The sequence below is a fragment of the Equus caballus genome, chromosome 1, assembly GCF_041296265.1.
Source record: "Equus caballus isolate H_3958 breed thoroughbred chromosome 1, TB-T2T, whole genome shotgun sequence".
NCBI classification, from domain to species: Eukaryota; Metazoa; Chordata; class Mammalia; order Perissodactyla; family Equidae; genus Equus; species Equus caballus.
Window position 1 is genome coordinate 151384099 of NC_091684.1, and position 26978 is coordinate 151411076.

The following is a 26978-nucleotide window of genomic DNA, read 5'->3' on the forward strand; positions in this document are numbered from 1 at the left end:
CCCCACAACTCTGTAACATGCATATTATACTCATATTACAAGTAGAGAAATTGAGAGTTGGAAAGATGAATCACGTTTCTAGCATCACACGGATAGTAAAACAGGAACCTAGGGCCATGTAACATCAGAACCCGGGCTCTTTCTGATCCTGCTCAGCGTCTCCCAGCAAGACTGGGGAGAGCCTTGATTGGCAGGCTGAGGATGTGTCAGGTTCCCTGTAAGCCTGGGCTGCTTTCCCCTGCCCCCCGCCCTCCCTCTGCTAATCAGACCTTCCCCCAGCATACAGGACTGGATTTTACTGAAACTGCTCCAATCATATTGATGCAAAGACGTTTTTAGTGTTGTTATTTCAAGAAAGTCCTCTGTTTTGTAGGCTGTTGGAAATGCCAAGACCACTCGCAACGACAACAGTAGTCGGTTTGGGAAATACACAGAAATCAGTTTTGATGAGAAAAATCAAATTATAGGAGCCAACATGAGAACTTACCTGCTGGAGAAATCCAGAGTTGTCTTTCAAGTAAGGATAAAAATATCAGTTAAATTTCCTTTTCCCCAACTTTTTCAGTACTGTTTACATTTATATACTCGTTAGATAGCCTATGTTGTTCTGTGACTTGAAGAATAGTTTCCTCTTTCATTCGCAGTTTGGATTATTTTCTTCTGTTTCTTAACAGCAAAAAATTGATGGGTAGCTGCAGTGTCAGCAGAGTTATATGACTCCACTGAGGGAAAGGGTTACAACTTTTAATTTGGGGCACTTAAAAGATCCTTAGAGTTTAACAATCAAGTTTATCTTTCCAGAACACAAAAACGTCTTGAAGCAGACAAAGCTGTTAGACTGGCTTTCCTATCAGGAAAGGAATGAGATTAGAGCTACTGAGGGGCATTTAAGAGAAAGGCTCTTTTGTCAGTAAAATGGAGAAGATTCTCACAGTTTTGGCCCAGGAGGAGAGTAACAGTAAGCCTCATATTGCAGGGAGTTTCTTAAAAATTCCACCTTGTATGAATTACATCATTCCCATTTCGCAGAATGTTTTCATTTCATGGCATTGTCTCTGGGGTGGTTGTTTGGAGGGCCATCTTGGCCATCAGTTCTCCTTCTGTGGGAGGAAGGGCCTGCCTGTGAGCCAGCGGAGGGGAACAGGTTGGGTCACAGCGTTCTTGACCGCAGCACAACACATGTACATGTCAGGGTCTGTGAGAGCAGAGCTGTCAGTCCAGATGAGCCATCTAATCGGCTGAAAACCGGACATTTTTCACTTGTAAAGAGGTGGTGTCATTTCAGGACTTCTCTTTATTTTGCAGTCAGAAAATGAACGGAATTACCACATTTTCTATCAGCTTTGTGCATCTGCTCAGCAGTCGGAATTTAAACATCTTAAATTGGGTACGTGATGGATGGTGTATGAAAGTCTCTCTTTTATGTAGGGGTTTAAATTCTAAGTTAATTTCTTCTTATAATACCATCGCTTTTTCAAAAAAATATTCTGTCCAAAGATATAAGATTCTTTGGTTTCGGGGTGGAATCGATGCCTCTAACTAAAGAGAGAGATCAGGGCTGAGGGGTGCGGTAAGATCAAGGAGGGGGCGCCCTTCAGCCTCAAAGCTCATGGGCGATTGTGATCATCCAGCTAGAATCGCCTGAGTAAGGCCTCCTGACAGCTGGGCCTTACTGCTTTAAGGTTACCCCAAACCTTTCTTTTTAGCTGAACTCCTTAGATGGTCATTTTTCTAACGTGTGACATAGTTCCCTGTCTTCTGAGACAGAGTACCTCTGTTGTAATTTGAAATTCCTTGGTGACGCCAGGTCATCATTATTTGTAGTCATAGTTAATTATACCTCAGGGAGGGCTAGGACGTAGAGCTATTTGTCTTGTAGTGCAAATGGCCCGACTCCTGTGCCCTCAGCTCTCCTGTCCTGGCCGTTTGTGCTTGTTGGTAGATAGGATTGTTTGAGTAACTTCTAGTGTGTTGGAGCTGAACGCCCATTCCCTAATCTTGGAGAAGTTGCTTGCACTGTGGAATCTAAGTTTCTTCAGCTTTCACATGAAGATGGGATCCATTGCCTTGTCTGACAAACAGAACATGAATGGTGATTGTGGAAGAGATCTGAAGGGTCACCTGCTATTCCAATATCAGATGTACAGTTAGTCATTACCTTGATTGTGGTAATGGTTTTATAAGGGTGTACTTTCACAACTCGTCAAACTGTACATCTTAAATGTGTATGGTTTATTGTATATTCAGTAAACCTCGGTAAAAATATCTGTGATGGAAATGTGGCACAGAAAGCTGTATGAAATTGTTAGGTGCGGGAATAAAATCTGTAAGCTTTGGAGTCAGACAGGCCTCTGTGGAAATTCTTGTCCTGAAATTGGCTGTGGGACCTTGAGCAAGCCACTTCAGTTCTCTGAGCCTCTGCTTCTGTGTCTCTAATGTAGAATTCTGAGGAATAAATGGAATAACGTGTAGAGTGCTTAATGTAGTACCTCAAGTGTGAGCTTCCCTTTGTGCTTCTGATAAACATACATGTCCAAATTTCTGTGTCACACATGTGACAACTCACTTTTGATTTCAGGGAGTGCAGAAGAATTTAATTATACGAGAATGGGAGGCAGTACTGTCATCGAGGGTGTGAATGACAGAGCCGACATGGTGGAGACTCAGAAGACCTTCACGCTACTGGGTAAGTGAAAATATCCTGTCCGAGATGTGGCCGTTTTCTCTTAAAAAGAAAAAAAAAAAAGAAAGGCAGGGATACCTAACTTGCCTATGTTCTGGAGATTCCTAGTAAATGCTAACTTTACGATGAGCTAATCAGAACATATTTGGAGGCCAAGGGCTCACGACTGTGCTTTTCCCCAAAAGATCTAGAAATCAACTCCTTTGCCCTCAGGTTCACTGGGTTGCTGTGAGAGGCACGGGCTGTAAGCCCTGTGGCTGCCGGTTCGCTTTTCTGGGCTGACTACAGAGAAGGCTGGTGAAGGCAAAGGCCTGAGTCAGTCCAGAAGTGTAGTGTTGACCCTGTTTGGCCTTCATGGGTATCCTGAAGATGACAGTGAAATAGCAGGCACTTATAGGGGGCTTACTGTGTGCCATGCACCATCCTGAGCACTTTATTACCCTTATTAACTCATTTGTACCTTACAGCCACCTTATGAGGTAGATGCTGGTATTTCCCCCTTTTTACAATAGGGAAACTGAGGCACAGAGATGGTAAGTAATTTACCCAGGGTCACGTGGCTAGTGCAGGACAGAAGTAGAATTTACACTCAGGGTCTTAACACATCTCATTTTCATAAGGAAAACCCAAACTCCGATTGCTGGGATGGCGACACAGGTGAAGCAGAGACTTTTCCCAGTCTTTCTCTGCCTTCCCTCCCCCGCGTGGAGCTCACGTTGGGGAAGACTGTCAGCCAAATGGCTTTTATAAAAACAGTCATTCTCTTTCCCATTTGGTGTTAGTCTAGACATTTATGTGTAACTGCTAGTCAAGGCTTTGGATCATGTGGGATGATAGGCCGTTTTTACAGCTTACGGAAAACGTTCATCTCAGACCTAGTGGTTTTCATTGGTGTGTCCTGGTTGACTGTATTTGAATGTAAAAGGCAAAGAATTTGAGGTTAAATATGTCAGAGTAATAGGCAAAATGAGCACGAGTGGATAATCAGAATGAAAACAGTATGGTTTCCTAAGCAAAATTGCCATCAGATTCTGCCCCTTCAAAACCGCTTCAAGCAGAAGGGCAATTTAAACGTTTTACAATAGAGAGGTAAACACTTTCGGTACTGGTTAACATTTTCTTAAAATAAGTGCAGTCATAATCTCGGTGTTTGTATAACATAGTCCACTGAGAGGGAACGTGGCATGTGGGGAGGGGCAGGAAGCCTCGCTCTGGCCGGGCTCCCAGGGATCTTGGTCCACGTGCCCTGTCCTTCCTTCCCTCCCCTACCCTTCTGCATGCTCCCTCCCACCTCTGCAAGGTCCTGCTCACAGCGAAATGATGTAGGGGCAATAGAGTAGATTCCGGGATGAAATAAACATGAATTCAGACCCTGGTTGGCATGACTCTGAGGAGATTATCCTCTCTGAGACTCAGTTTCCTGATCTGTAGAATGGCCGTGTTTTTTACCCTGAGGGCTCTCGTGACAACTGGTAAGGAAATGTCTGTGAACCAGGCCAAGCACGTAGCAGGTGCTTGCTAAATATTACTGCCTGCCTTCTGTCTCTCCCTCTAGTCCCCATTTTCCAAGCCCTAACCATCCTTTGAGCAAAACCACCTCCTGCTCCGTGAAACCTTCCCGAATTATCGGAGATCAGCAGTAGCAGTTTTCTCCACTGTGTCCCACAAATTAGATTATTTTCTCAAATGTCCACACCAGCAGGGCCTGGACTAGGGTGAGGTAAGAGAAGCGACTAGGGCACGCAATTGAAGGGGGTGCTCAGGCGATCTCTCTCAGGGTGGCGCAGGTGCAGGGCTGGCCCTGGGTACCTGGCTGGCCTCGCCCTGGCCCTGGCCCTGACCCACCACGCCTGGATGTTTTGGACAAAGCTCCCCGAAGCTTCATGGGAGATAGGGTACAGCACTCTGCTGCCTCTTGTGGCTGTGAAGGGTGATGGCTGCCCGCCGTGCTGGGTGAGGTGGGTAGGGTGGGAGAGAGGTTGGAACAGTCCCACCTCTCTCCTCCTGGAGAGCTCTCTCAGTGGGTGACTGGGCATGGCGGGCAGAATGCCAGGACTCCATGGCATCTACACCTGCTTACTTTCCCCCAAGCGTGTTATGTAAAGATGGTACCCTGAGGACCGCCCTCTCCTCAGATTGCCTATGCATTGGCCACTGGATCTCACAATTTAGTACGTACTCAGTTATCTGTTGCCATGTATTTGCTTCAGTTTTTTCCTTGTGTCATAAGATCAGTCTGTGGCTTTGCACAGGTCATTTATTATCTCTGGGCATCAGTTTCCCCATCTGTATACTGGGGTAATAAGGAAAATATTTAGTTCCAGTTATATATTGCTGTTCCCCAAATTTTAGTGGCTTAAAATGACAATTATTATCTCCTCTCATTCTGGGTTGGCTGGCTTAGCCGGGCGCTTCTCACTTGGGGACTTTCCTGTGATGGTGGCAGGGGCTGGATCCTCTGAAGCTTCTTCTCTCTCTCACGTATGCTAGGAAAGCTAGGGCTGCTGGGGCTGGGCGGGCATCTCTCTCTCCACATGGACCAACTCACAGCGTGCTGATGTCAGGGTGGATGCGCTGTGCATGTTGTGGCTAACTTCGCCTGGAGCCAGTTCCAACAGGCTGAGGTGGACTCTGCGGGGCTTTTTGTGAACCAGCCTCAGAAGTAACCTGGCATCACTCCCTCTGTGTGCTGATGGCCAAAAGCAAGTCAGAGGGCCAGTTCAGACTCATGACTCATGGGGAGGAACTATGCAGGGCCGTCTTTGGAGAGGAGCCACCACAGTAGCTGTAAAGGATGTTGTGAGGATTAAGAGAGAATGTCTAAAATGCGTTATAAACTGTGGCATGCTGTATCAGTGTGAGAGATCAGTACACATTTAATGAAAGCATGACCTCACTGCCTGAATCACTAAAAACTGTCCTAGACCAGGGGTCAGCAGATTGCAGCCTGTTTTTGTAAATAAAGTTTTATTGGACCACAGACACACTTATTTGTTTAAGTATGGTCTATGGCTGTTTTCCTGCTATGGTGGCTGAGTCAAGTAATTGTGACATGGGCCATACAGCCTGCAAAGCCTAATCAGAGAACATTTGCTGACCCTTGTCCTAGATGACGGAGTGAGCATAGTTGGTTAATTCCTTACAGTTTTCTTGCAGTATGTGAGAAGACTTGTGGGTGGAGTTCGTGAAGTCATCTTAGCTTCACTTCAGTGTGCCTGAACGTGGAAGTCCCCTGATGCCCGTGTGCCGGGCAAAGGGGAAGTTTGAGCAGACGCCAGAGGTCCTCACTGTGGTGGAGTGGATTTATGCATGGAACCAGATGACCTCACTGTAACTTTGAGATTGACATCACCCTCCACTCCCCTCCCCCGACAACCTGTGATCTCACGTTGTGTGTTGGTTTCATGATCTCTAAAACAGAATGTCCAAATAGTAGCCACCAGCCGTCAGCCACATGTGACTGTTTACATTTCACTTTAGTTACAATTAAACAAAATTAAAAATTCAGCTCCTGAGTCACACTCGGCATGTTTGAAGTGCTCATAGCCACATGTGCCTAAATAGCTGCTGCGTTGACATAGAGCATCTCCGTCGCCCCTGAAAGTTCTGTCCAACAGTGCATCTCCTAACAGTGTGAATGCCTTGTTTGTACGGCTCGCCCTGTTGCCCATGTCCTCTTCTTTGTGTCTCCGTGTTGTCTCTCTTAGGCGGACATCTCCTCGAGGGCGGACTGCCTCACTTGGGTCACGCATAGGCTTATAACACACTTGGGCAGATCACCCTTTTTTTAAAATATAATGGCTGGGTCACTGCCTGTTGGTGGATCTGTCCATTGCTGTGGTTGGTTATGAAGACAATATAGAGGAATAGGTAAGGTTAGCAGTGAGGTCCTCTAGTTCAACGCACAAATCCTCTTCACAACACGCCCAGTAAATGGACCTCTGGGGCCTGCGCACACTTCCCTTTGCCTGGCCCGGGGTCGGCAGGGGGCATCCACATTTAGACCCACTGGGACGAGCCAGGATGGCTTCCCGAGCTCCACGGGTCTTTCACATATTGCTCTGGTCACTGGCATTACACTGCCTACATATGACATACCCAGTGTGACCTCGGGCAAGTTCCCTAACCCTTGTCTGCCTTAGTTTCCCCTCGAAAGTGGAAACCTGTCATTTATCATGGTGGCAGCCTGGGAGGTTATTTCTGTTAGAGGCATCTGCCCTTCAGATGGAGGCATTAGCTCCAAATGCCTGGACTCAGACTGAGCCAGAGTCTTCTATGTATTTTTAGTTTGAAATCTTGTGTGACTTTGGTTTTGTTTAATTTTTGACATAGACAGGACTCTCTGAGTTTTGAAATTATTGAAGAACTTGCTCTAGCTGCTCCTGAGGTAGTCCAGGGGTCCTCAGGTGAGAAGCAGTAGGTGGCTGCAGTGGCTCTTAGTTGGCATTTAGGGCCTGTTCCTTTTTTGCTTGGAGGGAGTGGGGAGTCAGGGGTCTCCATTCCAGTTGCCATTCTGGTGTGGACCAGGGAGTGTGGATATCAGCTTGAAGGAGCCCGCCCCACCTGCCCGAGTGTAACCCAAGCTCCTCGACTCACTGCAGGGCCATTCCCACCACCTGGTGCTTACCCCCCACCCCCGGGCTCCCACCCTGGGATCCTGACCTAGCAAAGCCCTGCTCACAACTGGCAGGTTCTCCATTGTGATTTATGGGGACTTGCACACAAAGCCCTTCCTAGTAGCTGGGTTGTTATGTTTTGGGTTCTAGGCAATATGCTGATCCCCTCATGACGACCAAATATGTTATATATTCATAATTTATATTCTGCATACATCAGTCAGTGTCCCAACAGGAAACATGAGGCAGACTCAAATTAGGATAAAAGGAGGAGGGTTTGTTTGTGAAGGGAACAACAGCAAGGTTGTCGATGGGTCTGGGGGCTATGAGGGGCAGTAGGGAGCCGAGGACAGTGGCAGAGCTGTTCACTGCTCTTTCCTTCCTGGCATAGGCGTGTTACTGGAGCCTGAGAGGAGGGTTGGGGAAGACATACCCAGAACCTCTCTCCTCCTGCTCTCTGACCTCCTCCAGCTTCCCCATTGGTCAGACCCAATCAGGGGCCAGGGGGCATGAGAGCCCATTGCCTTGATCCAGACAGGTCAGCCTCCTGCGGCAGAGAGCAAGGGTGCAGAGCTGGAGGGGCAAATGGGATCCATCCGACACCTCACCATAAAAAGAATTCAGGGAGCTTATGAGCAAAAAAGAAAAAAAAAATTGGAAATAAAGAAAGTACATAGAATAAATGAGAGATGATTCTCTCAGGAACCTGACATGAAATTGTTAGTTGGGTGTTAATTTTTGTGTTGAACTTCCTAGCAGCCATGGCAAAAGTGGAAACCTAGTGGGTTGTAGAGTTTACATTGCGTGTCTGCAGAAACCAAACCAGGAAGATGGTGAGTCACACTCTCCCTGGGGTCCACTTCCTGTTCCCTGTCCCAGCTCTCAGCACTGGTGCGACTAGAGTATCTTGAAAGAGTTCAGGTGCTTATCTTATTAGTGATTAAGAGAAGAAATGCAATATCCCTAATTTTGGAAAATTTTTGTTTTCAGGTTTCAAGGAGGATTTTCAGATGGATGTTTTTAAGATCCTGGCAGCCATCCTCCATCTGGGCAATGTGCAGATCACAGCAGTGGGCAACGAGAGATCCTTCGTTGATGTAAGGTCCTTGTTTGTTTCACCCTGCCTGTGTTGGCAGGTTTGTAAGCAGATCATGGTTACCCTGCTTTTGCATTTTGGCACCAGGCACTCTGGGCCTACTGCAGAGACCAGTTTCATGGGAACAAGGAAGCAGGGGTTTCCATGGGTTGACTTCAAAGAGGAAAGCCTCTTCCCCTTGCAATAGCAGAGGAGGGAGAGTGCATTCTATGTGTGTTTTCCTTTTCAGAACAGATTGGCCATCTGTTGCCAATCTTCCTATTTTCGCTTGAGGAAGATTCTCCCTGAGCTAACCTCTGTGCCAGTCTTCCTCTATTTTCTATGTGGGACACCACCACAGCATGGCTTGATGAGTGGTGTGTAGTTCTGCACCCAGGATCTGAACCACCAAACCCTGGGCAGCCAAAGCAGAGCATTCGAACTTAACCAGTATGCCATTGGGCCGGCCCCCTGTGTGTTTTTCTTTTATTCAACAAATATTTATTGAGCACTTACTCTGTGCCAGGTGCTGTTGTAGGTGGGGAAACAACAGTGAAGAAAACACAACAAACAGCCCTTCGTCTTATGATCTTATGAGCTTATGATCTGGGGAGGGCGGTGGAGGGGAGGAGACGCAATAGACAAATATAGGTTCTGGCAGCTTGTGATGCCTGTTGAAAATTAAGCAGCATAGGGGTGGAGAGGGGCTGTGCCATTTGTATAAAGGAGTCAGAGAAAGCCTTTCTGTTAAAGTGGCAGTGGGCAGAGGCCTGAAGGAGATGAGGAAGTGATTCATGCCTGTATGTGGGCGAACATTCAAAGTGGAAAGAACAGCAGGTGCAAAGACCCTCGGGCAGGAGTTGTTTTTTGAGAAATAGCAAGAGAGTCAGTGCATCCAGAGAGAAGTGAGTGAAAGTAAGGGTGATAGATGAGGCCAAAAATGTGTGTGTGTTGGGAAGGGTGCAGATCCTGTGGGGCCTTAAGGGCGCTGGACCATTTTAAGCAGAAAGGACACCTTCTCCCTCCTGACACCTGCTTGAATCAAACACCAATGGTGCTGGCTTCCTCCCTGGAACTATAGTCCCATGGAAGTTTTGTGATAGATTTCTTTATTTAATGGACACAAGATAAGTTTATGTGTGACTCTCTTCTGTGACAAATGTTATGAGTAGTGATTCTTGGTAGGGGGCATGTGTTTGGTTATTCTCATCAATGTTCATGTAAAGAAGAAAATAACTCCTAGTAAACCATGTTTCTATGAAATGCAAATTCTCCTTACCTTTAAAGCTCTGTGTTAACATGTCTATCTTGGTCAACTCTGGTTGCCATAACAGAAGGCTGAGTGGCTTAAATGACAGTTGTGGCAGCTGGAATTCTGAGGTCAAGGTGCCAGCGTGGTCAGGTTCTCGGTGAGGCTCCTCTTCCCGGCTTGTAGATGGCCGTCTTCTCACTGTGTCCTCACATGGTAGTGAGAGAGGGAGCTCTAGTCTCTTCTTATCAGGACACTAATCCCGTCATGGGGTCCCCATCCCTGTGACCTCACGTAAGCCCAATCACCTCCCAAAGGCCCCACCTCCAAACACCATCACGTTGCGGGTTAGGACTGCAACATATGAATTTTGGGGGAAAACAAACATTAGTCCATAACAATGTCTATTTTCATGTCCCCCAAAACAACTGATGGGAACAGTTGATAATTTTGTAAACCTGGTGATTTCTCAGCTCTCTGGTAACTGTAATTTAGTGTGGGCGAGAACTGAGCAGAGAAGAAGAGCGGACATGTGCTTTTTGGCTCAGTGCTTCAGTCCTGTTGCCCTATGACCGGGAAGTACTTCTCCTTCCTTTCCTCAAGCTCTCACACTAAGCGCCCCTCCCTTCCCCGCCACTGTCCAGCCCTCACAAAGTCAGTCAGTTCACACAGGACTGAGACGTGTGGAGAGGCGATGGTAGACCTGGGGTAGGAGTACAGTGTGCATGTAGTGGCAGTCCTCTCTGTGTCCTTGCTCACTTACCTCGGAGAAATGGGCTTCTGCACCTTGTCTTCTCAGACTCCCGTAGGCTAAAGATGTGATTTCCACCCAGCAAATGTCGTTGCCTTCAGCTCTGTCTCCTGAAGTTTGTTATGAGGGTAGTACTCTGGAGGAGGAATCAAAATTGATGGCCTGAAAATCCTTTGTCAATCTCTGTAGACTCATTCTGTGAAGATGTCGAATCCTTGTAGGAAATTACCAGTCTTCCAATTATGGTCCTAACTTTGGAACATAGGTCCCATTGATTTGCATCAGGAACTTGAAGGATTGGGCAAATTCAATCTGGATGAAACCACCTTACCTTTTAAAAATTGCTACCCTTTGCCCATCTCCCTGGAGGAGCACCTGTAGCTGAATGTTTTTGACTCAGAAAGTTTAGTTCCTTCTTAGAAGGAAGAAAACCAATGGCTCCGTGCCAAGTGAGGAGGTCAGGCACACCGAAGACAAGCCTCGTGTTACTGTGTGTTGGTCAGAAGGGTGGGAGTGGACAGCAAGGAGACGGGAGGGTGCTTTAGATTGTTGCTCTGCTATAATGTGGTGCTTTTTAAGTACAATTCTGTGGTTTTCTCCATTGGCCGAGATGGTGTCTCCAGATAGCCTGCCCAGAGAGTTCCCCTGCCCGAGAGAATGACAGTGCTCCGTCACATGGGGTCACATCTCCTTGCCAAGTGACAAGGACCCCTTGTCCATGCTGGCTGAAGACAGACAGCAGCAGACCTCTCCTCTCTGCTGGCCAGTGGGGCAGCTCTCGTGCCCGGGCTTGGAGAGAAGCCAAGTTCACTTCATGTGTCCAGGAAATGTCTTCCAACCGCAGCCCTCATGTTGGCTGGAAGCTAGCTCAGTCCAGGGAGCCCTGCCAGGTGCTCTCTGACAATGACACCTAGGTATCTCAGGACCACACCACCCAGGTAAACCCCGAACACACAGGGAGGGAAGGGCGAGCGCACGCTCTGACAGGTGGCCTGGGCGTGATGCAGAGGGAGGAGAGAGGCCGTGAGGCTGTGTCCACATGCACAGGAGGTGGGGAGGACTGCTTCCGCGGCCTTAATCACTACTGACAGACATTCTTTGGCCAAAATGAAAATCCAGTCCAGGACCCCCTGGCCTCACCGCAGCAGGGCTCTGCCAAGGGCCAGGTGCAGACTCAGAGCTGCTGCGGCCCTCCCCCCACCCCAGCTTTTCTCCAGGCCTGGCTCTGTCCCATGAGGCCTGGTCATTCTCATGCCGGCTCTCCCGCACAGGCCCAAGAGTGGAGGCCGTGGGGCCCTGGCTGGGTGGGCTGGTGCTGGTGTAGATGGCCGGGTGGCCCTGATGGAGCTTCTGCTTGTTTTTGAAGGAGGACGACAGTCACCTGAAGGTGTTCTGCGAGCTTCTGGGCCTGGAGAGCAGCAAAGTCGCTCAGTGGCTGTGCAATCGCAAAATCGTCACCACCTCTGAGACAGTGGTGAAACCCATGACCAGGCCGCAGGCTGTCAATGCCAGGGACGCGCTGGCCAAAAAGATCTATGCGCACCTGTTCGACTTCATTGTGGAGAGAATTAACCAAGCGTTGCAGTTTTCAGGCAAGCAGCACACTTTTATTGGTGTTTTGGACATTTATGGGTAAGATTCTCTTCAGTGAGCCTGTCTTTCCTCATTTAAATGTCAAATGCCTGTTATTTTTAGATTTTTTTGTGGTTTCTCTTGTGTTCCACATGATGAGAGAGACGATGTTCTCTGTTTTTGCGTGTGTGGATGTTAAGTACAGTGTTCTGGGTTGCACTGTCTTTTACTTAGAGTGTATTAAATAAATGCTCAATTAATGATGGCCAAGGTCAAGAGCTCACCGTGTGCCAGCTACCGTGCTGAGTGGTTTCCTTGCGCTTTCTCACTTCTCGAACAGCTTGTGATTATCCCCATTTTAGAGATGAAACAACCAAGGCTTGGAAAGACTCAGTGACTTGTTCACGGTTGCTCTGCTCGTGGGAGAACCCAGCGCTGTGTGAGGCTCTTGCCCACTGCTGTTCCCTACAGAGGCAGTGAGGTGTGGGGCCCTGACCTGCCTCTCCCATTTCAGAGCGGGGAAGTGATGGTCCCAGAGGTCCGGCCCCTTGCCCACACTCGCAGGGCCAGAGGAGGACTCAAACCCAGGCCTTTTACCAACCAGCTTCCCTCCTCACACCTAGATCCTCTTCCATCTGGGACAGTAAGGGTTGTACTTGCCCCCGCCCTTCTCCAAGAGTTCTAATACGTCGGGGGACTTGCAGGTTCCCACAGTGGAGCTTGGTTCTTCCTCCTTCTCTTTGCCCAGTCCTGCTTGTCTAAATTCCAGGTCAGACTCATGCTACAGATGCTTACTGCCTAGCCAGAGTGAGCGAGCGACCAGGCCGGCGTAGAGGTGCTCTGGGGGTTGTTAGCACTCAGACTTCTGAATGTTAGCAGCTGGTCTCAAAGGCCCAGCCCTGCCCCCCTCCCAGGACTCCCCCTGGCTTCTCCTTGGGAGAGGGGGCGGAACGTCCCACCTGGCTTGGGGAGCCTTCCACCACACCCTGTGAAAGCAGCTCAGCCTCCCCTCCCCATACAGAGGGGAGAGCCGGGCTTTGGGCCTCGGGGGCATGCTGCCGCCTGCTGGGGGTCGGAGGGGCCACCGGGCTGCTGGTGAACTCTTACCCAGCTGCAGACTCGGCCTTTCCCATAGCTGTTTACCGTGAGACAGTGCCTCCAGGGAGTGACTGTTTAATTTAGATTCTGTTAATGCATATAACTCCCAATTAATAGTATATGTCAACAGTTACAAAACACTGATACATTGCTGGGATCAACTAGTAAATGATTTACCTTACCTTGTTCTAAAAAAGAGGGTTCAACCAGCCAGTAATAATTTAAGTTGACTTTTAATAAAGGAATAATCCTGCTTAACAATAGGCTCTTTCATTGTGGTAGGAATACATGATTGTTATATTATTCTTTTGTATATATTCTGTTATTTTCTATGTTTTTAAAGTGTCTTAAAAATAACTAGCCCTTTATTTTACGAATGTGTTATTCCGTTCATCCAGCGGATATCGATGTGCCTGGTGCTCTGTTGGATGCGATTATTGAACAGACTAGGCACATGGCCCCTGGCCTTTGGGACTTAAATTTCCGTGGAGGAGGCAGGCAGATAATTAGAGGCTGGGATGTGAAGGGAATAAGCAGATGAGGTTTCAGCTGGGAGCTGCGTGAAGGCGTGTGCTTCCTCAGCCAGCCCGGGTGTTGCTGTTCTCTGCATGCAGAGTTGGAAAGGCCGGGGGCTGGGAGTCAGACCCCTGGGAGTGAGCACTGCAGCACATCAGCTGTGTGGTCCTGAGCAAGTCACAGAACCTCTCTGAACCTCAGTTTCTACATCTCTAGGATGGGGCCTCTCTCGCAGTATTATCGTGAAGACCAAATGGAAGTCATTGTGAAGGTGTCTTAAGAACCATAACCATTGCTCAGATGTGAAGCATTGTCATAGCTAAGGTGCTTCTGGCATTTAAGTCATAGATTTAGGTCTTTCCATGTTTTTTTGTTTTTTGTTTTTCCCTGAGAAAGATTCACCCTGAGCTAACATCTGTTGCCAGTGTTCCTGTATTTTGTTTGTGGGTCGCTGCCACACCACGGCCACCAACAAGTGGTGTAGGTCCACACCCAGGATCTGAACTTAGGCCGCTGAAGCAGAGCATGCCAAACTTAACCATGAAGCCATGGGGCTGGCCGCTCCATGAGTTTTGAACTTTAGCTCTGTGTGCTCTTTTTTGAGGGGGGTGTGACAGGGCAGGAAAATAATCATTGATGGTGGATGTTCTGCCCCTGCTCTAGAAAGCCATGTCTTTGGCTGTGGGCTGTGGCGCACAGTGAGGCCCTTTTGACTCTCCCCCAGGCCCAGCCCTGGCCCATCTACAACGTCCAGACTGGCCCTGAGCCTCTGGACCCCCCAGAGTGCTCGTGGAATGGGGCTGCAGAGCTGTGTGGGTTCTGCTCCACGTCACCCTCGAGCTGTCTTAGAGGGTGGTCCAGGCACTTAACCTGCCCAGGAACTCTAAATTAAGCCAAACTGGCTCAGTCAACTGAGACTCCCAGGGGACCCCTGGCTGAGCTGGCAGGAACCCCTTGGGATTAGAGTGATTAAGAACCAAGGCTTTGGAGGCACCAAGAGCAGGCGTCAAGTTGCACACCTGGCACTGCTTGCTGGTGTTGGTCTTTGCGATAGTCACCATCTCCTCTGGCCCTCGTGTGTAACTGTGGGGGTCATGGTAGCCCTCCACCTGGGGCGTGTTAGGGTTAAGTGAGGTGACACCTGAAGCACTCGGCTTCCTCCTGGCAGGTGCGCTCGTCTGGCCAGGTGCTGACTGGGGGGCCCGAGTGTTGTTCAGCCCACACCATGTTTTCCACAGATTATTTGCATCAGAGTCCAGATTTCTGGCTTCTCCTGAGAATGAGGCGATCTAACACCCTGACCTGCGTTAATCCCTGGCCACAGCTGCACACAGCTGGCTGTTGTGCTCTCTCCAGGCTGCTTCCCATTTCTGTCACCTGCCCGCCTCCTCTCGGCTCTTGAGTTGGCAACTCCAGAGAGAGCCACTGAAAGTGTGAAAATGGAGGCAGAGCCGTGTCTGTCTTGGACCTCATGGGGTCTGCTGGATATGGGTATTAAATGACCTTGCCCTTTTCCTCCAGCAACTATGAAACCCCCCTTGGCAAGGCAATGGTGTGCTGCCTCGCCCTCAACAGGCAAAGAGGGCGTTGCTTTTTGACCGAAAGCATAGGCTGCGTCTGACACCAGCTGTGTGACCTTAGGCAAGTTTCCTACCCTCTCAGAGTCTAATTTCCTCATCCTTAAAGTGAGGGTAATAATGCTGCTGTCATTGTCGTGTGAATTAAACGATGCCCCATATCGTGACACGCCTGTTTGAATGCCTGTCTCAGGGTAGGTGTTGTATACATTTCCAGTTTCCTTCCAGGGCCAACCTAGAAAAAGGTGATTTATAAACTGACTGCCAGGATAGCAAAACCAGAAGTTTTAAGATATATTTAAAACTTGCAGAAAACCGACTTTTAAGCTATGAAGTTTGTCAAAAAATACTTATCTATAAATGAATGTCTGTGTCCTTCAAGCTATGTTTTAATTTGTTTAAACTGTATTTCAGTTTTGAAACCTTTGATGTGAACAGCTTTGAACAATTTTGCATCAATTACGCTAATGAAAAACTGCAGCAACAGTTTAACCTGGTAGGTGACTTTTCTGCCTTCTGGAAACTTGTTCTCAGCCGTGTGTGTGTGTGTGTGTGCGTGTGCGTGCGTGTCCGTGTCCGTGTCCGTGTATATGTGTGTGTTCGTGTACAGGGGAACCGATACGGTCAGGCTTCTTCCCTCTACAAACCTCCCCATTATGAGTCCCATGCTGGGTCACTGCACCCTCTTGTGGCCATTTCTTGAAATCGCACCTTCCCGTTCTGTTTCATCTTTGTCGGCCAGTTGCCGACTTTTCCGCTTCAGTTCATCGCCTGCTGTTCCTGAAAACACACCCTCCGTGCAGCCAGACCCAGCGATTCAGTTTCCTGAAGCTGCCAGTCCTTGTGAGGCTCTGTGTTCTTACGCCTGCTGCTCTTTCTGCCATAACCCCCTGCTCCTGTCCTTCCCCACCCTTTCATCTTCACCTGGCACCTCCTGCTTGTCCTCTGAAATTCAGCTGCTCCCACACCACCTCTGAGGAAGACAGTATGCCATCATGCAGAGCCCGGGCTTTTGCCAAAACTGACCTGGGTTTGAATCTCAGCTCTACCACCCCCTTCACTGGACCTTCGGCTCAGAGTCTCGATTTCTTTATTTTAAGAACAGGTCCACAGTATCCGCCTAATATTGTAGTGAGGAGAACACCTAACGTTGAGTCACACTCAGTAAAGGTTTCTTTTCTTTCCTTTTCCTTGCCCCAGAACTAATCTACACATAAGCATTAAATTTCATCCCATTGCAGATTTCTCTTTTGTTAGCATTCTCAAGGACTCTCTGGAAGTTTAGCATTTCATAACTGCAACCAAGGTTTGTTCCAAGTGGATATGCAGCATGACTTGCCTGAAGTCAAACCATGCCTGTCGATCCTGTCCCCTCCCAGGACTCCGGTGCCAGCTTGCTCCCCAGCACAAATGTTCACCTCAACCTCAAAATAAAGCACAGGTGGACGCCTCCTAGAAAATAGCATATCAGGGGCTGGCCCCATGCCTAGTGGTTAAGTTCAGTGCTCTCCACTTTCGTGGCCTGGGTTTGGATCAAAGGTGCAGACCTACACCGCTTATCAGTGGCCATGCTGTGACAGCAACCCACAAACAAAATAGAGGAAGATTGGCACAGATGTTAGCTCAAGGCCAGTCTTCTTCAGCAGAAAATAGAAAAGCATGGGGCTGGCCTGGTGGTGCAGCAGTTAAGTTCCCACATTCTGCTACTCGGCGGCCTGGGGTTCACCGGTTCAGATCCCGGGTGCAGACGTGGCACTGCTTGGCACACCATGCTGTGGTAGGCGTCCCACAGATAAAGTAGAGGAAGATGGGCACGGTTGTTAGCTCAGGGCCAGGCTTCCTCAGCAAAAAGAAGAGGACTGGCAGTAGTTAGCTCAGGGCTAATCTTCCTCAAAAAAAAAAAAAAAAAATAGAAAAGCATATCAGAAACTGCAATTCCATTTTTTCTTTTCTCCTGATCTTCCTCCTGTTTCACTTCCTCCTCTTCCTTTTTCCTCTTCTTTTATTGTGTATCTATTAACGTGCAGATCCTCCTGGAAGGGGGAATACCTTAAAATATCAGCACAAAAGCCATAGTGAGGCCTCTCTCCTGCCTCCTGTCCCGTAAATCGGGCTGCTACTGGCTCTCTGTTCCTGGGTGGCCTCAGGGAGCTCAGTGGTGACAGAGCAAACCCGCCATCTTCCCCTCTTGGCTTCCTCATCCTCTATGCTCCTTTCTGTGGTTAAGCCCCCACCATTGACCCACTGTCCTGAGCCTGGGTTCATCCTAACCTCTTCGCCCTTGCTCATCTTCTTCCCCCAGGGGCCTCTGTTTCACCCCCCACGGCATCCAGACACCACAGAACACTGGGCCGGGTCTTGCCTGGGCTCTCTGCCTCCAGTCCTGCCCTCTTCAAGGCCATCCCCCCGCCAAAGCTGGTTATCTTTCCAGAACGCAGGTCCCACATGCCTTCTGTGGGTCCTCACTGCCCCTAGGAAAAGGCCGCAGGGCTGGAATTCTCGGGGTGGCGGGGGAGGGCAGGGGACATGAGGGTCTTGCATGATCCCCCCTCTGCCATCCTTTGTAGTCCTCGCCTCCGTCACCGCTGTGCTCACTCTCTGACTTGTATGAGCACCGCCCTTCGGTTCACAACCACCTATTACGCTGAGGCTCCCCCTTGGTATTCCTCTGTGGGAGCCTTTCTCCTCACTGCCCCTCCCACTCCTGACACCTGCAGCCAGGAGGAGCCTGAGCTAGCCCTGTGGGAAAGCCTCCCTGATACCCTTATGGCCTGAACAAGTATAGACGGTCCCCGGCTTACAGTGGCTCGACTTAGGATTTTTTGACTTTCTGATGGTGTGAGAGTGAAGGGTATTCGGTAGAAACTGTACATTGAATTTTGCATTCTGATCGTTTCCTGGCCTAGCGATATGCAGTATGGTCCTGTCTTGTGACGCTGGACAGTGGCGGTGAGCCACAGCTCCCAGCCAGCCACGCGATCCTGAGGGTCAACAACGATACACTTAGAGCCATTCTGTTTTTCACTTTGAGTATGGTATTCAATCAATTACATGAGATATTCAGCCATTTATAATAGAATAGGCCTTGTGTTAGATGATTTTGCCCAGCTGTCGGCCAGTGTAAGTGTTCTGAGCATGTTTTTTTTCCTTAAAGATTGGCACCTGAGCTAGCAACTGTTGCCAATCTTCTTTTTTTTTTCTGTTTTTCCCGCCAAATCCCTCTGGTACATAGTTGTCTGTTTTAGTTGTGGGTCCTTCTAGTTGTGGCATGTGGGACGCCTCCTCAGCATGGCCTGACCAGCAGTGCCATGTCCGCACCCAGGATCCAAACCAGCGAAACCCTGGGCCACCAAAGCAGAGTGTGCGAACTTAACCACTCGGCCACGGGGCCAGCCCCCTGAGCACATTTAAGGTTGGCTAGGCTAAGCTGTGATGTTCAGTAGGCTAGGTGTATTAAACGCATTTTTGACTTGATATTTTTAGCTTACGATGGGTTTATTGGGACGTAACCTCATCATAAGTCAAAGATCTATAGTGAACAAAGCTGTCTGAGTTGTTGGCTTCTCATGCTGGCCCCCAGCCAGCATTCTCGGGCAGGCCAGCTCCCACCCAGCCACTGAGGCCTGATCTGTCTTGGATAGCAGCAGTGCCCGTGAGCAGGGAGGGGCCCAGGGCCACCTGAGTGCTGGAGGTAAGAGGCTGGCGCAGGCCTCACACCTGATGAACAGACCCACTCAGACCAGGTGGGAGGATGCCAGCTAGACCCCCAGTAGGAACTCAGCAGCATTGGTCGTGGGTGAGGGGGTTGCCTGTACCTGAGGGTCTTCCGTAAACATTGCAAATCAGTCATGCATCTAAGTTTTCCGAATGCTTATGTCCTGTTCTTCGGAAGCACTCTTTAATACTCTGTTCTACTTTTTGTATTACCTTCTGGATTCCCAGCATGTCTTTAAGCTTGAACAAGAAGAATATATAAAGGAAGATATCCCTTGGACTCTGATAGATTTTTATGACAACCAATCCGTAATTGACCTGATTGAAGCAAAAATGGGCATTTTGGAGTTACTGGATGAAGAATGCTTGGTAACTTTTAAAAATAATTGTTTTCTTCAACTTCTGAGTAGTAACAGATGAACATATTGCAAAGTGGATCTTTTTTAACCTACATGTAAATTCTTGACATGTTACCAACTGGTTAGGTATCAATGCTGGGACAGCAGCCCACGGCAGGGACCCTGGAGGGCCGGGTGAACCTCCACCCTCAGCGTGTGTCGCCTACCCTCGGGCAGCATGCACGACCTCTTAGGTCACATCCAGCAAGGAGGAGCCTTCTGAGGCTGGCCTGGGTGTGTGTACAGTGGACGTGGAAACAGCAAGGGACCACACACTTAATGACGAACGAGAACTGAGTGTTCTTTTACTTCCTGATTCTATGAGTCATCCACCCATGAGGAGGTCTAGCTGAAAAATTAACGTCACGCGATCTGAGAGAAGAGGTGTCTAGGAGTTTTCTTCCTCCTGTTTCCTCTGGGAGGAACAACTTTACAGTGAGTCAGCCTAGCAGGTCCCTCATGGGGCCACAGGAACAAATAATCCCCAGGACAGTACTCATATTTTTGGTTTTAAAGGTTGTATTTGGATGTTTTAAACCCCATTTTGTTTCTTTTCCAGAGATTTATTTGTACCAAAAAAATAATTATAATGTTGAAGACTTACTGGCATTTTCTCCCTAGAATTCTGAATTCCATGCTTCTTCTCACAGATTATTTTTTCTGGTGCCTCGTGTGCCTTGGCCCCTTCAGTGATATAAGATTAAAGGGCAGGCGTCAGGGCCAAGCGTTCTGGAACGATCTACTGGGGGCAGGGTGCAGAGGCCAAGGGAGCTTCTGGGAAATATTTGTACCCCCTCTGCACAGACATTCCCCAGGTGACCAGTATCACAGAGACGATGCAGGCGTCATTTGGACAAGCGGGGCATCAGATTCACAGAGTTCAGGCTGAATATAAATGAGAGCTTCAGAATCACCAGGATCAAGGTTTTGCAATTAGCTGAGTTCAAGGAGGTGAGATCTTAGTTCAAGGAGGTAGTTATTAATTAGGCAGTAAAACAAAGAAAAACTATTTTCCTGAGGTGGGGTGAGAAGACTACATTCGGGTGCCAGTCTCCCCCATTCAACTGAGAATAAAGTCATGGTCACATAGTAAAACCCGTGCCTTTTCCTGAACCTTTGGACTTCTTTGGGAGGAAAGACTAAAATACTACCAATTTTGCGGAAATAAAATTCTTCATTCTTAAGTCGTTATACGACCATTTCCTTTTTGTTTATAACATTTTGTTCTGCTAAAAGGGCATTGATAGATCCATTTAAATATCACTCTAAAGGTTGTTGAGATCAAGGACAGGTTTATGCCTAGAGTTGCTTTGACAAAAAGGAGCCGTGGATCTAGAGCAACTCCCCCTGAGGTGCCAGCTCATCGTGGTTTCTTAGAATTTGCACTTTTCCTCGTTTCTTAGTTGCTATTTGATTTGCTTTTCTCTTCCAGTTACCACATGGAACTGATGAAAACTGGCTTCAAAAGCTGTATAATAATTTCGTCAACAAGAACTCTCTGTTTGAAAAACCCAGAATGTCAAATACATCCTTTATCATCCAGCACTTTGCTGATAAGGTACTGTGGAAGTCTGGAGCGGGGCTGTCTGCCCCAGAGCCAGAGATGTTTCCTGGACGGATTCAAGTCACACTTGGCCTGTAGCTTTGATGAAGGATACCTATGTGTGTGTGTGCATGTGTTAACAGTTCTTAATTTTTTTATCACAAAATATGTGTTTTTATTATACTGCTATAAAGATAAACCTATAGCTAGTGGACTTCATTTCTGATTTTGAATTTATGTGAGTTCATTAACATCTAATCAGTTTATTTTCTCTATGAAGTTGATATAATCAAGACAGCAAAATTGTTTCCTGTATTGAAAGCGGTATCTTTTTTTGAGGTTTTCCTTTTATAAGTTATAATATATTTATTACATTGGTAACATAGGTTGACTTAAGATGATGGGGTTTCTAGGTAATCTTTATTTCCTTCATCTCCTATTTTTTTATGAAACAAATGTTACTTTAATAAAAAGAAAAAATTGTTTTAGAAAATCACATTAACAAAAGCTTAGAAAGTAGAAGGAACAAAAGAAAAATCACCATAACCACCTGTCATGAACATTTGTTCTCATGTTGGTTTCCTTCCCTAAGGAAACTCCTGCCCTCTATGCCGTTGCCTGGATGGGTATTACTCCAGCAGCCTGGCCATGGCCTGGGGATCATGGGAATGGCCTGCACTTGTCTGTCCTAGAGGCTAGTGTTGTGGGTCAGAGTCTGCTGGTCATGCCTGAGTAACGGAGGGGACAAGGAGCTGGAAAGCTGTAATAATATTTGCGGGCTGAAAGAATCCTGTAAAATACAATAGCCTTTCAGTGCTTAGAGTTTTTCAGGTAGTTCCTGAAAAGATACATTAGAAATGAAGGATGCTATGTCCTTATATTTTCTGGTCATTGTTCTTTATAATGTCACTGTTCGGATCTCAAGGGGAAAAAGAAAAAAGAGGGGTCAGACTTGATACAAAGCATAAATGGGATTTACTTCAAGACCCTCTTTGTAATTCATAGTCTCTCTGCATTTAATTCCGTCACCTGGCACTGCCAAGAAGGCCCCCTTGAAAGAGCTGACAGTGCAGCATTTTGTATGGACTGTGTTGGGTCGGAAGACGCCGTACACACTCTCAGGTCAGCTTAGGTTTTCACTTTAATTAGCCGAGGAGATAAAATCATTTCAAAGCAAGGCAGCTATGCTTAGATGCAGGAGGTCAGCACGTCTCCCCTCGGTGCCCAGGGCCCCCAGCAGAGGCACTCAGCCGCCTGTGACACTGTCCCTGTAGATGGTCTCCCTGGGTGGGGAAAGCTCTAGATTTGTTACACCTTTGCCCACTTATACTAGTGGTTTGCACCGCCAGCCTGGAAGAATTTATACAACAGTCATCCGTGTACTCCGTTCACAAGAGAGTGTTTACACACAGCCAGGGTTCCTGGTTCTTAACCCAAACTCTGCACCAATTAAGGACACTTTCTTACCCAGGGGGACAAAGCGGAGTCCCTGCCCAGGGGTCCCTGAATACCCTCTCTGCCTCCAGATCCCAGCACCCCTAAAAGCCTCACAGTTAACTTTTAAAATGTTATTTTTAATGCGTTTTTTTAATTTATGAAGAATATATATCACGTATTAAAATACACAACCCGGAGATTTGCATGTTCAACCAGCCGCATTGGATATCTTGATGTTTGAGGGATTCGAGAGGCCTTATGAATCAGAGAGGGCGGCATGGAGAGTTCCTCCAAGCTAAATTCTCTAAGCTGAGCTAAGCAGTGCAGACCCCGCCCCACTCTCAACCTGACTGACCGTAAGGGCTTCCGTGCCCCTCCGTGGCTTTGCGGTCCGCTGATCAGTGTTTCTTTCCTTTCTACCACATTAATGCTGACTTAGGAGAACGTTTCTGTTTGAACCCAATGGACAGTTACTGAGCTTTTTCCTCCTCCTGGTGAGTTCAAAGGCAAAGTGAGCCCCAAGCCAGGTTTTGTTGTATTAACTGCACACATGGCAGGGAACACTGGTCACCGGTAGCCAGAGGGAACTACCAGCAGGGTGCAGAGCGATCCGTGGCTAGTGGGAAATCCAGGTGTGGGCGAGCCGGGCTCTTTCCATCACCTGACCTAGCCCCGGCTGTCTGAGCTTTCCATAATGGGGTTGCTGTGATCAACAGAAATGAATCTCTTTTTGAAATATTGTCTTTATGTTATAGCCCCTTCATTAATCTTTCTTAAAAAAGAAAAGAAACTTGTGGCGCCTAGATGCTGTCTGCTTTTGCCTCTTTGGAAATAATTCATTCCTTTCTCTGCGTAGGTAGAGTATCAGTGTGAAGGTTTCCTGGAGAAGAACAGAGACACTGTCTATGACATGCTGGTTGAAATCCTGAGAGCAAGCAAGGTTTGTAAAGTCCTGAGGGGTAATTGATGTTCTTCATTAGGTGCTTGACATGGATCTAGATGTGTATGAGGAAAGAGTAAGAAGTGTGTGTGTGTGTATTAACCATCTTGCAGTGGCTAATTGTCGCTTCTACATACAAATAACAGGTATTTTAGAATTGGGACTAAAATATGTTTCTTGCTTCTGAAAGCATACAGATCTCCACTCTATGCAAAATCAGAAATCGAAAGGGCAGATGACAGAGGAGGGACAGCTAATACAACCATTGAAAGAACCACAGGTCACATTTTATGCATTCAATCACAAATATTTATGCAGCACCTGTCATGTACCAAGCAGTGTCGTAGATTCTGAGCATACAGCAGTGAACAAGGCAGGCAGAGTTCCTGCCTCCATGGAGATCACATTCCAGGGGGGCGACGTGCCTTAGAGGGGAAGGCACTGGTCATGCTAAGTGCAGGGGGAAAACAAAGCAAGACCAAGGGAGAGCGACAGGGAGGGAGTGCTGCTTGAGGTGGTGAGCTCCTCACACCCATGGTTCTGTGTGATGAAATGTCGCCAGAAGAACGACTTCTGGCTTTTTCTTTTCCTCTTTAAACATTTCTTTTTTTTTTTGAGGAAGATCAGCCCTGAGCTAACATTGGCTGCCAATCCTTCTCTTTTTGCTGAGGAAGACTGGCCCTGAGCTAACATCCATGCCCATCTTCCTCTGCTTTGTATGTGGGATGCCTACCGCAGCATGGCTTGTCAAGTGGTGCCATGTCTGCACCCGGGATCCGAACCAGCGAACCCTGGGCCGCCAAAGCGGAACATGTGCACTTAACTGCTGCACCACCAGGCCAGCCCTAAAGATTTCCTTATTAAAATTTGAGAATAAGGATATTTCATACATGAGACTTCATTTTTTTGAAGATTTGGTTATCATGTTTAATTTCCTTCTTTTAAAAGATGAGAGATCCCCAGTCCTTTGTCAATGTTCAGGCGGTTTTTTTTTTTGGTGAGGAAGATTGGCCCTGAGCTAACATCTATTGCCAATCTTCCGAAGATTGGCCCTGAGCTAAAATTGTGACAGTCTTCCTGTATATTGTATGTGGAATGCCACCACAGCATGGCTTGATGAACAGTGTGTGGGTCCGTGCCTGGGATGCGAACCCGTGAACCCTGGGCTGCCGAAGTGGAAAGTGTGAACTTAACCACTGTGCCACCAGGCCAGCACCAATGTTCAAGTGTTTTGGCATTTCCCCAAATGAGCATGAGCCCTTCTGCTAATGATCATAAATAAATCACAGGGCATGACAACTTCCATTATTAAAACTGATTTATGATACAGAATTCAATGTGGAAATGGCCTGTATCTTGTGTACAAAATTAGTTGACTTAATACACCAATTGTTCACTCACCCCCAAGCATCCCCTGGGCTCCAGTCTGACAGGTGCAGGCAGGACGTGTCTAAGCACAGATGGCTGTCTCACTAAGCATAAACGCTGTCAGAGGCCCGGGGATTTCAGATCCGCTCGTTGCGTGGGGGCGCACAAGGATGCAGTGCACAGGGACTCTCTTGAAGGAGATTCTCAACGTCTGACTTAAAGAAATATGAGGGTCACTCTAAGAGAGAAAATAAGACGTTTAAAGAAATAATTCATGCAAGATAGAGAGTAATGAGCGTCTTAAAAGAGTTACAAATGAAAGATTAAGGTAGTTCATGGGAAGTTGGGTTAATTCCTGCTGGGGCACGAGGGCAAGTATAGTGAAGGGAAGTAAGGACGGAAAATATTTTAACAGAACCTTGAATATCGGGAAGGGTTCGGATCTGTGGGGATGAGAGCATGGGGTAGGAGGGAGGAGATTCCACGTGCAGACACGTGAGCCGGGGCACAGAGGCAGGAAGAGTAAGTCTTACCGCTTTTCTGATACTTTGAGTGACACCACATGCAGATGTTCACATGGTTGTCCCCTCTGCTCCCGTTCCTGGGAAAGAAGCCACGGGTCATCCTGAATGAGGATAGTCCCCTTGTGGATCTGAGACGTGGCCAAGATTGTTACTTTGCCCTCCCTAGTTTAGAGGGGGTTGTCGTGCCCATTTACTTGGCTTGTACCAGCTGACGGCTGTGGGTGAATACTTGACACTGAAACCCTCTCTGTTCCTTCCAGTTTCATCTCTGCGCCAACTTTTTCATAGAAAATCCAGTTCCTTCTTCCCCTTTCGGTTCAGCAATCACAGTGAAATCTGCAAAGCAAGTCATCAAACCAAACAGCAAGCACTTCCGGAGCACAGTGGGGAGCAAGGTACCGAGAAAGGGTCTGAGGGCAAGGGAGGGGCTGAGGGCACAGGGCCCGCCCCCCAGGGAGCCAGGCCCTGGGAGGACCATTTCAGGCCTGCACACAGGTACTGAGCTGCTTCCAATCTGACATAAATAAAATGCAGAGAAAAGCCCTGGTTCATTGTCATTGTCCCTCAACCTCTAAGGCCACACACACCTGAGCAAACCGCATGTTTGGACGATAACATGATTCACTAAGTTCTCTGCTATCTGGGATTCTTGGACAGAGCTGTGGTCTGCCCAGAACAGTAGTCATGGACTAAAAGCTTTTGTAACAGATATTTATGCATCAAGTCAACTTTTCCTCTTCTTGAGTAGCTTACCAAGGTTGGACTTTTTTTTGTCCGCCTTGATCTGAGCATTAACTTTCAGCACAACTTTGTTCTCTAACCTTGTCCCCTAGTTCCGCAGCTCTCTGTACTTGCTCATGGAGACCCTCAGTGCAACCACGCCCCACTACGTTCGATGCATCAAGCCAAATGATGAGAAGTTACCCTTTGAGTAAGTGTCCTTAAGCACCAGGGAGGGAAACATGGAGGAAGCTGTTTCTGTCATGATGTTGGAGAATTTGCTTATAATTATCTTGAACTTTACTGTTTCTGGGTTTTTAAGTGTCTCATCATAATTCTGCCCTTTGCATACAATGTTAGCACAACCCCTCTGGCTAAGCCACCTCGTCTCCAGGATCAGCAAAGGAGCTAGACTGGAAAGAATAGTCTACAACTGACGCTTATGCAACTGAGAAAGCCAGGACCTTTTCCTTGGTTATAAGAATTTGTATGTGTTTGTAGGAGAAAGGCTGTGGAGGGGTCAGAAGTTTGACCCTAAAACATGACACGAGACATTAGACTTGTTCCCTAGGGCCCCAAGGAAAAGGTCCCAGATCCTTGAGTGGAAGTTACAGTCTCTCTTAGCTGACTCAAGCTAAGAGGAGGCTAAGGGGGACACGCTGTCCATGGAGGTGGTGAACGTGTCTGTGGGTCACCAGGGGGTCAGACCTAAGCCAGAGGACCTCCTGTTGGATGTCTTGTAACGGGAACTCAGGCATCAAATGGGTGCTTGGACGAGGTAAGCTTGAACATTTCTTCCTCTCTGTTGTCATTTGAAGCTCAACACAAGGGCCAGACCCCTACAGGCCTTCTCCTAGTCTCTGGATTCTCTGTATAGCTTTCTGAACTGTCTCAGAGGTGCTGTCTTCCTTTGACATCCAACAGATCCTTATTAAGTATTTGCTGGGTGCCTGGCATGGGAATTACAGAGGTGGATCCTGCCTCTAGGAGCTCACAGTCTGGGCAAGTCTGCACACTGTTTAGGGGCATGTTTATCAATTACAATGACTTAACGCATTACAGTCATATGCTGCGTAATGACGTTTTGGTCACTGACAGGCCACATATACAACGGTGGTCCCAGCAGATTAGTACCATAGAGCCTAGGTGTGTAGTAGGCTCTACCATCTAGGGTTGTCTAAGTCCCCTCTATGATGT

At 47.7% G+C, this 26978-nt stretch overlaps 1 protein-coding gene across 2 annotated transcripts in view; it reads left to right on the plus strand.

The window, feature by feature from the left end:
* Positions 1-26978, plus strand: part of MYO5C (myosin VC) — a 92368-nt gene that overhangs the window by 19055 nt on the left and 46335 nt on the right. For both annotated transcript variants that reach the window (XM_005603044.4, XM_070236418.1), the window contains exons 6-16: positions 374-517; positions 1306-1387; positions 2579-2686; positions 8290-8396; positions 11741-12006; positions 15552-15633; positions 19080-19220; positions 20682-20807; positions 23086-23169; positions 25322-25456; positions 25895-25992. In XM_005603044.4, coding sequence (XP_005603101.2) covers positions 374-517; positions 1306-1387; positions 2579-2686; positions 8290-8396; positions 11741-12006; positions 15552-15633; positions 19080-19220; positions 20682-20807; positions 23086-23169; positions 25322-25456; positions 25895-25992 — 1373 coding nt within the window. The remainder of the gene's footprint in view (positions 1-373; positions 518-1305; positions 1388-2578; positions 2687-8289; positions 8397-11740; positions 12007-15551; positions 15634-19079; positions 19221-20681; positions 20808-23085; positions 23170-25321; positions 25457-25894; positions 25993-26978) is intronic.